This window comes from Spermophilus citellus (assembly GCF_964194105.1).
Source record: "Spermophilus citellus genome assembly, chromosome: 4".
NCBI lineage: Eukaryota > Metazoa > Chordata > Mammalia > Rodentia > Sciuridae > Spermophilus > Spermophilus citellus.
In genome coordinates, this window is record NC_138185.1 from 145,797,054 (window position 1) to 145,807,630 (window position 10,577).

General features: G+C 35.6%; 1 protein-coding gene across 1 annotated transcript; it reads right to left on the reverse strand.

The window, feature by feature from the left end:
- Positions 1-3,879: 3,879 nt before the first annotated feature.
- LOC308646196 (olfactory receptor 4F3/4F16/4F29-like) lies at positions 3,880-4,818 on the reverse strand (the record flags this gene model as incomplete). Its single annotated transcript, XM_081288863.1, has 1 exon — positions 3,880-4,818. One exon carries the CDS (start codon positions 4,816-4,818, stop codon positions 3,880-3,882), a length of 939 nt encoding a protein of 312 aa, XP_081144989.1.
- Positions 4,819-10,577: the final 5,759 nt, after the last annotated feature.

Here is a 10,577-nt window from a genome sequence, read left to right on the forward strand (position 1 = left end):
TCATCTTAAATTTATTATGCAATACCTCTATTCCTGACTATGATCATCTATAAAATGAATAGGATGAAAACAATGATATGTATTCAAGGTGTACCATGGGATGTTTTGATAAAAGTAGTTAAATAATGAGATTATTACCATAGTCAAGCTAGTTACCATATCCATCACCTCACATAGTTACCTTTATTGTTGGTTGGAACAAATGAGATCTACCCACTTAAAAATTTTTCAAGGATACAATACATCACTATTAACCATAATCACCATTCTGAATGTTGGGAGCCAGGACATAGTTATCTTCCTACTCAACTTTCATTACCAAGCTCAGCTTTCTCCTCTGAGATTTCTAAGGAGAATTGTTCATCTGCTCCTTTATGCTTTAACCTCATTATAGATTTACACATTTATGGATGCATAGATAGATACAGAGACACAGGGATGTGCATTGTAAATGGCACTTCTATTTTTTATTGTAGCAATTTGTTTCCTACCCTTCTCCTTCACTAGGAGGTGATATACCTGGAATAATTGTGTATTTTTCATCTTCTTATTTCCATCCCCAGCTGGCACACAACAAGTCATTCTGAATCCTATTTAATTCCTATAGACATTGATTATTGGACTAATCCTCATGTTTTGATTACAATTCAACCTTCTGCATCCACTGTCCCTTGAGAGAGAAAATGGGCTAACCAGAGGTTCCATCTAGGCTATCCTCTGGCAGTCAATTCCACCTGTGAAACTCATGAAAATTGGCTCATTCTCTGCCACTGATGAGTGGAATAATATAAATTCTGATTCTATGAGAATGAGGGAACCCCATGAAGTGTCCACTTAGGCTTCAACCTTTTCTTCAAATGGTATGACTCTATCATGGACTAAGTGTCTCCAAGGAGTAGAGAGTGCACTACCTCCATAATGATGCATAATGATGTTTGGATAGGAGAAACCTATAAAGTTATTTTATTATGTAAATTACTTATAAACCTTACCCCTTTTGAATAATAAATACATGGATATTTTAATGATATATTAAAATGACAGAACCTAAATTTCAAATAGCATATTTTGGAGCCCAGCACAGTGACACATGCCTGTAATCCCAGCAACTTGAGAGGCTGAGGCAAGGGGATCACAGGTTTAAAGCCTGCTTTAGAGATTTAGTGGGTCCCTAAGCAACTTAGTGAGACCCTGTCTCAAAATAAATAAAATGAAATAAAAAGTTTTGGGAATGTGGCTCAGTGATTAAGTGCCCCTGGGTTCAATCCTTGGTACCTTCTCAACCCCCAAATCAAATAGCATATTGTATTGAGTTGATGTATATTTTATCTTTATCATTATAGGCTGTTAAGGAAAGGGAAAAATATTTAGATTTTAAAACTACAGGTGAAGGGACCCATCATCCCGTGAGGTTGTATAATACGGTGATTTGGAAGCGGGATGCTGAAGCAGAGGCGGCCTAGATTTGTATCTTTGCTCTATCGCTTAGCAGCTGCATGTCCCTAAACTACTTGCTAAATATTTCTGTGCCTTCTAGTTACCTAATCTGTGGAATAAAAATGAAAATATTATTTAGGTGACTGCTGTTGGAATTAAATTAGTTAATGTGTGTAAGCAACCTAGGATATTTCCCGCCACATCGTAAGTGTTCAATAAATGTTGGTGGTGGTTGTGTTGATGGTGGTGGTGGTGGTGGTGGTGTGAACATTGACAGTGGTGGTGGTGATGGTATTTATGAAAACAATGAATGCACTCCAAATATCTTGTGAGAGTATCAATAGATGCGAAAATTTTATGACTGTTTCAATTAGGTTTGTAAAGGAAACAGCTAAAGGCAAGCAGAATGATGATAAAACTGATCTGAATTTTATTTGCAATGATTCCACATCTAAGTTTCCATTTGCATATAAAAAATCAGAGAATCACATAACTTTTATTAGACTGATATCCAAAGAGATCTATCAGGAGATTATAGGAGAAACAGAAATATAAAAAATTTATCAAAAGGGGAGGGAAACAATTGCATATATATACAACCATCACAGAGCAGCCATTTTACCAAAAAAAATATTTCTCACCTGGTTAAGTTAAAATCTAAGCGTGTATTTGTCCTCATACTAATATAATTTACAAGTGAATTAACAATTTTTTAAAAGTCAAAAAAAGATAAGAAAAAAGAATATATAGAAGAATAAATTAAATTCCCAAAAGAAGTCTGAGACCTGATAATACTTTAACAGATGGATTCATTACAAGGACCTATGAAAAATCATAAACCATGCTGATTGTGGTGAGATCTACCTGTAATTTCAAGGGCCTGGGAAGCTGAAGCAGGAGGATTGTAAGTTCAAGGCCCTCACTACACAACTTAGGGTGACCCTGTCTCAAAATAAAATATGAAAAGGGTTGGGGATAGAGCTCAGTGGTAAAGCATTGCTGGGTTCAGGCCCCAACACCAAAAAAGAAAGAAAAGAAAAAAGAAAATCACATGCCTTCAGAGAAATGGATACAAATGTAACATTTTTCTAGATTCCTTATAATGTTGATGTTAGTATAATGTCACAGATATTAGGTTATAAAACAACAAATTAGCCTGTTAATAAATCAAAAGTATTTTCTCTTTGCTTTATATTATCTTTAGGTCCTAAAATTTCTAAAGTGCTTTGGGTGTTCAGTCAAGGAAATCATGATCCACTGACAGAAGCATACGAAGGCATGCAGTATCATACATACCCCAATTTCTTGAATCCTTATATCAGAAAACAGACAAATCTTCATAGCAATGAGAAGTGATGGTGAATGCCATTTAGAGGATTCATTCAGTAGAAAAGCATATGGACAGAGGAATACTGTTTAATTGTGGATGTTTTTTGTAAGAGATATTAAAAAGCCATTGATAAAGTATAATCATGTGGTTATGAAATAACCAGAACATAGTCCCAGATATTTATTGTTGCACTGCAAATAAATAAGAAGCTGGAAATGACATATGATCACAAGAAACCGATGACAATGAAAAGAGCAATGTTCTCATTTGTGTAACTTCTCGTTGGGGTGAGAAACAGAAAGTCCATAGAAACCAGAGGAGCAGTCTGTTAGCAGAAAGCTCAGGAATTTAAATCGACAAGTGGGCTTAGATATATTTTTAATTTTTTAAATTTAAAAGTAAGGAAACTTCATTTTCATCTTAAATTTATAATGTAACACCTCTATTTGTGACTATGATCATCTATAAAATGAATAGGTTAAAAAATTATCTCACCAGTTATAGTTCTAAAATTCCAAAATCCTTTTATATAACGAAGAGTTTTCTAAGTTTCTGAAGGATGAGGTAGGAAGGCAGATACTAAAAAAGGTAGGGGAAAAAAAAAGGAAAACCAAGTACTTAGTTATTATGGCAATTTGCTAAGTAGTTTGAAAAAAGCACATAAACAAATTCCAAACGGGAAAAGGAGTAATACACTAATTTCCAACTCTAAATAATTAAATGCACTGCTTGGCATTTTTTGAGGTTGAAGAATACTGGAATCAGTGGATTAAAGGTGAAAATCAGCTTTTGTTTGAAACATCTTACAGTATAATTACAAAGAGAATGAGCAGAAAACATCTCTTAGTTATGTTTAAAAATTATCAAAATAAAAATACTCACTGTGTAGTTATCATGAATATTAAATTATTTATGTTATTAACCAGTGCAGGGTCTATAGCATAGGAAGCTACACTGCTAGATCCCTGTCTCCTTATTTGGTGAGGGTACTAGAGATACACAAGAGCATGGTAACATACCTAAATGTAACCTAGTGCACTAGATCAAAAATTTCAATGACTTTATTTTTCCCTTCGTCATTGAGTGTAGAGTTGCATTTTGGTTTAGAGTGTTTAGGACATCTTCCTGTAACCCACAAGCTGATAGAAAAGTTTCCTCATTGCTGCTTTCATCTCCTTGTTCCTAAATGTATAGATCACTGGATTCAGAAAAGGAGTGAGAACTGCATCAAAGATAGCAAGAAATTTGTCCACATGTGATGATGGGAAAGGCCAGGTGTAGAAGAAGATCAATGGCCCAAAGAATAAAACTACCACAGTGACATGAGCTGATAAAGTGGAGAGGGCCTTGGATAAACCATCTGAGGAGTGTTTTCGAACAGTAACCAGAATGAAGATGTAAGAAATGATCAGGATGAAGAAGGACCCTACAGAGATGAGTCCACTGTTGGCCGTGACCAAGAACTCCAGTTTATCAGTCTTTGTGCAAGCAAGTCTAATGAGCTGAGGGAGGTCACAGTAAAAGCTGTCCAGTACATTTGGGCCACAGAAGGGCAGGTCTACAACAAAAGCCAACTGGGCCACTGAGTGGATGAGGCCAAGGATCCAGGCAACAACCAAAATGATAATGCACATTCGTGGGCTCATGATGGTCAGGTAGTGCAGAGGCTTACATATGGCCACATATCTGTCAAAGGCCATGGCTATGAGCAGCATCATTTCTGTGCCCCCAATAGCATGAATAAAGAAGATCTGAGCTATGCAACCCCCAAAAGAGATTGCTTTGTGTTTTCTAAAAAGGTCATAAATCATTTTGGGGGTCGCAATGGAGCAACCTCCCAGGTCAAGAAATGAGAGCTTGGCCAGCAGAATGTACATGGGGGAGTGTAGGTTAGAATCAGAAGTCACAGAGAACAAAATGAGGAGATTTCCCATTAGACTTGCCAAGTATAACACAGAAGAAAAGAGGAAAAGTAGAAGCTGGATCTTCCATGAGTTGGAAAGTCCCAGGAACACAAACTCAGACACCACAGAGTGATTGGTTCCATCCATTGTCTCAGAGAGCAGAACTGTCTCAAGCATTACCTGATAAAGGAAAGTAATTAAAAAAAGCAAGCTTTGTAGGGAATCTCTGACTACATGAGTTTAAACTTGTAAGGAAGAAATACTGCCTGAGCAATGACAAACCCTTTTGCCATTCAACTATAGATGCAAAAATAAGCCTCTGCTTCTAACTCCCAGACTTCCTAAAATTTTCCAGGTTTGAAAAAGAGATTAGGCCAAAGATAAATAAATAAATAAATAAATAAATAAATAAATAAATAAATAAATAATAAAATTAGGAATCAGAAGATCATTGGAGGACTAGGGATTCTCTGGAATAATATGATAATGGAGGGGAAAGGGCATGGAAAGGAACTCTGATTTCTCCCTCACAGTTTATTACTCCTTCTCATGGAATTTCCCAAACTTCAAGCAATTTCTCATGACCTTTGCTTTCCTTATGTCTTTACTCCTGTATGCAATACTATCACTCTCATTAATACTTTCTCATGTTTAGCTTCATGCTATTCCTGTGTTATCACATCATATTCACTTTTTCCTCATGAGGAGAGGAGATAGTATACAAACCCTAAAATTCCCCTTTGGTAGGTCAATCCAGGGTATAGAGAGATTACACAGCCTGGGCTGTGACAGCATTCTGGTACAGTACAAGTTCAGAAAAGAGATTCATGATGCAGAATCTAAAGATGGATTTAGTAAAAACAGGATAGTAAACAAAATTACACAAGAATGATACTTTTAGATCATCATCCATGCCATATTAACTTTCCCTGGTTCCTGGAATAATAGAAAGAATGTCAAACTTCACATCAGAAGAACATGAACATGTCCTATCCCTGTCCTGAGGGAATTTGAGTACTCAGTCCTTTCTCCCATCCCTCCAAATTCAACTTACTTCCTGAACCCAGTTTCATCATCTGTAAAATAAAGGGGCTGAGGCAGGTAACATTAAGCAATATTTTCAAGTGTTATGTTTTTATTATTTTATCATTCAGTGCTAGTCTGCTCTGTAATGAAGCTCACCACAATATTGATATGCTCTTCACTGAACTGCTAATATATTTGCATCTTTTCCCTTGTTTGCAGTTGGGTGTATCTCATATTCCATAGAAGGCCCTCTCTTCAAATTAATCTCCCTCTTTTCTAATTCACTCTGTGACTTAATTAACAACATTGCAAATCTGCTGTATCTTTTAATTTGTAATTTATCACAATCATCAACAAATAATCAGCAAACATCTATTAGATGTCCATCATCCTCAGTGGACACTCTGAACTTCCTGAAGTATATTTAAGGCTTTTTCACTTTAGCTCACACGTACAAAATGTAAAAATCAGTAAAAAGTAAACTATTTTAAAACATCAAATAATGTCAGGCTTTGTGGTGCACACCTATAATCCCAGCAATTTGGGAGGTTGAAGCAGGAGGATCTAAAGTTCAAAGAGTTCAGCAATTTATCAAAGTCCTGAGCAACTATAGAGACACTGTCTTAAAATAAAAAATAAAAAAATTGTGGAATGTAGCTCAGTGGCTGAGCACTGCTGGGTTCAATCTTTAGTAGGAAAAAAAGTCAAATAATTAATATGATCATATTATTTTTTGAAACAGAAAAGACACCCATGAATCAGGATGATTAGGGGTGTCTTTCGAAAAAAATCATAATCTGTGCTGCAGATTAAGTGATGGATCTAATCTAGTTCAATATACAGCATCATAACTAAGCTTAAACAATTACTGAATGATTCTGGGGGAGGGGATGATTACTTAAAGAGCTGCTGAATCATCCCCCAGTCTGCAACAGTGGTTGGTGAACTCTCTATGGAAATAACGATAACTAACAAAAACAAAAACAGTGACCACCATGTGTAAAGCACCATAATTACTTCTTTACAGACACAATCCTGTTTGACATCTATGAAAACCATGAAAATTGGTATTATTGGCTCCTTTTTACAGGTAGAGAAATGAAGACCAAGGAGGAGAAGTAAGGTGCCAGGCCAGGAGTGAGTAGTAGAAGTGATACTGATGTTCTCACTGCTCTCATCCCACATGTAGAGCAGACGGCTTTTACTCTTCACTTCACAGTTGATTGCACACCAAGACCCTTTCTGGGTGCCCCATGTTCTACTCTCCTCAAGTGTTCACTGCATGTGCGTTTCTTAAGCCATTTCCAATGTATCTATAATGTATTCTTTCTTTTTAAATGAACATGGTAGGAGAATGCAAATCCATAGAAAACATGCTGTGCTTTTAGACCCCAATGTCTTATTTCCCAAAGAATCCTTTAGCTTTTCACAGAAGAGACTTAGTTCTTACCTTCTCTAGTGAATGGACAAAGAAGCAAAGGCACTCTGTCTCTATATCCTGTAGAATGATATCTCCCTCTGTAGTAATTCATTTAGTGACTCAATTAACATACCATTGCAAATTTGCTGGATCATTTATTTGAATTTATCATGATAATTTGTAATTGATCAACAAACATTTGCTAGATGCCCATCATGCCCAGTGGACACTTTGAACTTACTGAAATATAAAATATTCCTTCCCTTGGGCTTTCACATTTTTTGCACACCTATAATATGTCTATGTGTCAAAAATGAACTCCAGAACTAATTCAAGTAGATTCTGTTCAAACTTCCAAGAGTTTCTCCTTAATGTTTTTATTCCCTTTCTCTGGCTTCAACCTTTAATTGATATGGATTTTTAAAAGACAGGAAGAAATGTCAGTTTCTGTGTTCTTGTCCTTCTCATTTTATTGATGTTTGCTCATTAAGCTCTGCTAAAGCTGCTTCCCTTGTGCAGGTAATATTTAATTGATTTCTTTACAAAATAATACCATCACTAGAAACATCTATTTAATAATACTTGCCTTTGGCGACTTCAACACTGTACTCCAATATCCCTAAGCTATTTCTGTATTTGCCACCAAACTACTCATTTAAAGATCAATGGTGTAACTCTTTCTAAAACATAACCACACATTTCCCTGGTCAGATCTAGCTTTACTTTATGCACAAACATCTTTAAAAATGCTATTATTGTGGGAGATAGAACTAATTGGAACACAGGGGAATACTGACCAAATGATTTAGCAGAGACGGGATCACCAACATGAGACTTGGGATCACCAATGTCTATCTAAGGGAATTGTCATCCAGAACCTGACAAGCCAATGGATAAGCTGTAAGTGAGTCACAAAAGAGGGAGTGGAGGCAGAGATAAAAAATGTTAGGATATAAAAATTAAAAACTATATAAATTATAAGGTAAACCTAAGTGGCATCATACTCTGAAACCTAAACCAGAGGTTTATGTTTGCATCTCTAGGGGTACTTGTTTTCAAGTACACATAAAGAATACACAAAGGAACATATATTAAATTGGCTGCAAATTGGTGCAGCCAATATGGAAAGCAGTATGGGGATTTCTTGGAAAACTGGGAATGGAACCACCATTTGACTCAGCTATCCCTCTCCTCGGTCTATACCCAAAGGACTTAAAAACAGCATACTACATGGACATAGCCACATAAATGTTTATAGTAGTACAATTCACAATAGTTAAACTGTGGAACCAAACTAGATGTCCTTTAGTAGATGAATGGATTAAAAAATGTGTCATATATACACAATGAAATATTAGTCAGCAATAAAAGAGAATAAAATCATAGCATTTGCAGGTAAATGGATGGCATTGGAGAAGATAATGCTAAGTCAAGTTAGCCAATCCCCAAAACAACAAATGCCAAATGTTTTCTATGATATAAGGAGGCTGATTCATAGTAGGATAGGGAGAGGAAGCATGGGAGGATTAGATGAACTCTAGATAGGGCAGAGGGGTTGGAGGGGAAGGGAGTGGGCATGGAGTTATAAATGATGGTGGAATGTAATGATCATTATTATCCAAAGTACAGGTATGAAGACACAAATTGGTGTGAATATATTTTGTATACAACCAGAGATATGAAAAATTGTGCTCTATTGGGCATGTGGAGGAAGCTTAAATGCATATATCAAAGTCAGAGAAACCAACCAGAAAATAGAGACAGTAAAAGGATCAGAGGTTAGCAAGGGTTGAATGGAGGGGGAATAAATATGCAACATAGAATTTTAGAGTGGTCAAACTACCATACAGTAATGTAATAAATCATGTTATATGTTTTTATTATGTTATTGGACATTTGTCCAACTCCATAGAATGTATTTAATTGCCTTTACAATGGGATTATGTGAGACCTTGAAGAGATAATTAGGTCCTTGTGCATCGGCCTCATGAATGGATTAAAGCCATCATTTTGGGAGTGGGTTAGTTATTGTAGGAATGAGTGAGTTATAAAAGGGGGGAGTTTTACCCATTTTTCTCTTAAGTGCATGCTTTGTTGACATGTGATACTGCCTACCATGTGGGTGGCAAGAAGACCCACATCAGATGCAATCCCTCAATCTTGACCTTCCTTGCCTCCAGAACCATTACCCCAATAAACATCATTGTGTTGGGAGTCTTCTAACTTCTTTCTTCTAGTTATTTATAAAATATGTATCACATTTTTCTAAGTTATAGTTTCTCTACTGTACCATAAACCATTCAAAATTATACTTCCCAGTTAACTGTATTTTGGATCCAACTTTCTTCTATCCCTTTCCCTTTTCTAGTTCCTTGGGTTGTATCACTATGTTGCTTTTTTGAAATCCTTTTTTTAAATATGAGCACTTATTTCTATAAAATTATCTCTTATTAATACTACTTTTGTTGTATCTTATACATTTTAGTATGTTTTGTTTCCATTTTCATTTGTTTTGAGAGGTTTTAGATTTCCTTTTTGATTTCTTTGATAACACAATGTACCTTCACGATATGTTGTTTAGTCTCTCCTTATTTGGACAATTTATGAAGTTTATTTTCTTGGTTGATTTGTATATTTAGTCCACTGTAGTTGGAAATGATAGATGCTATGATTTTTAAAATTTGTTGATGATCTTTTTTGGTCTAATACGTGATCTGTTCGAGAGAATGTTCCATGTGTTGATGAAAAGAATGTGTACTCTTCAACTGTTATGAAATGTAAATGTTGTTAGGTCCATTAGATCTACAGTATAGTTTAGTGTTTATTTGTTTATTTTTTAATATGGATGATCTTTCCATTCATGACAGGGGGTCCTGTAGTCTTTCATTTTTATCATATAGTATCATTATATTGGATCCCTTAATATTTATTTTATACAATTGTGTGGTCCATTTAAAATCATTTTATTTTTTGTTAGATTAACCTTTTTATCAGTATATAATGACATTTTTGTCTCTTTTTACAATTTTTTTTAGTTTTATTTATTTTTTTATTGGTTGTTCACAACATTACAAAGCTCTTGACATATCATATTTCATACATTAGATTGAAGTGGGTTATGAACTCCCAATTTTACCCCAAATGCAGATTGCAGAATCACGTTGGTTACACATCCACAATTTTACATAATGCCTTTTTAGTAATTGTTATATTCTGCTACCTTTCCTATCCCCTACTATCCCCCCTCCCCTCCCCTCCCATCTTCTCTCTCTGCCCCATCTACTGTAATTCATTTCTCTCCTTGTTTATTTTCCCATTCCCCTCACAACCTCTTATATGTAATTTTGCATAGCAATGAGGGTCTCCCTTCATTTCCATGCAATTTCCCTTTTCTCTCTCTTTCCCTCCCATCTCATGTCTCTGTTTAAAGTTAATCTTTTCTTCCTGCTCTTCCTCCCTA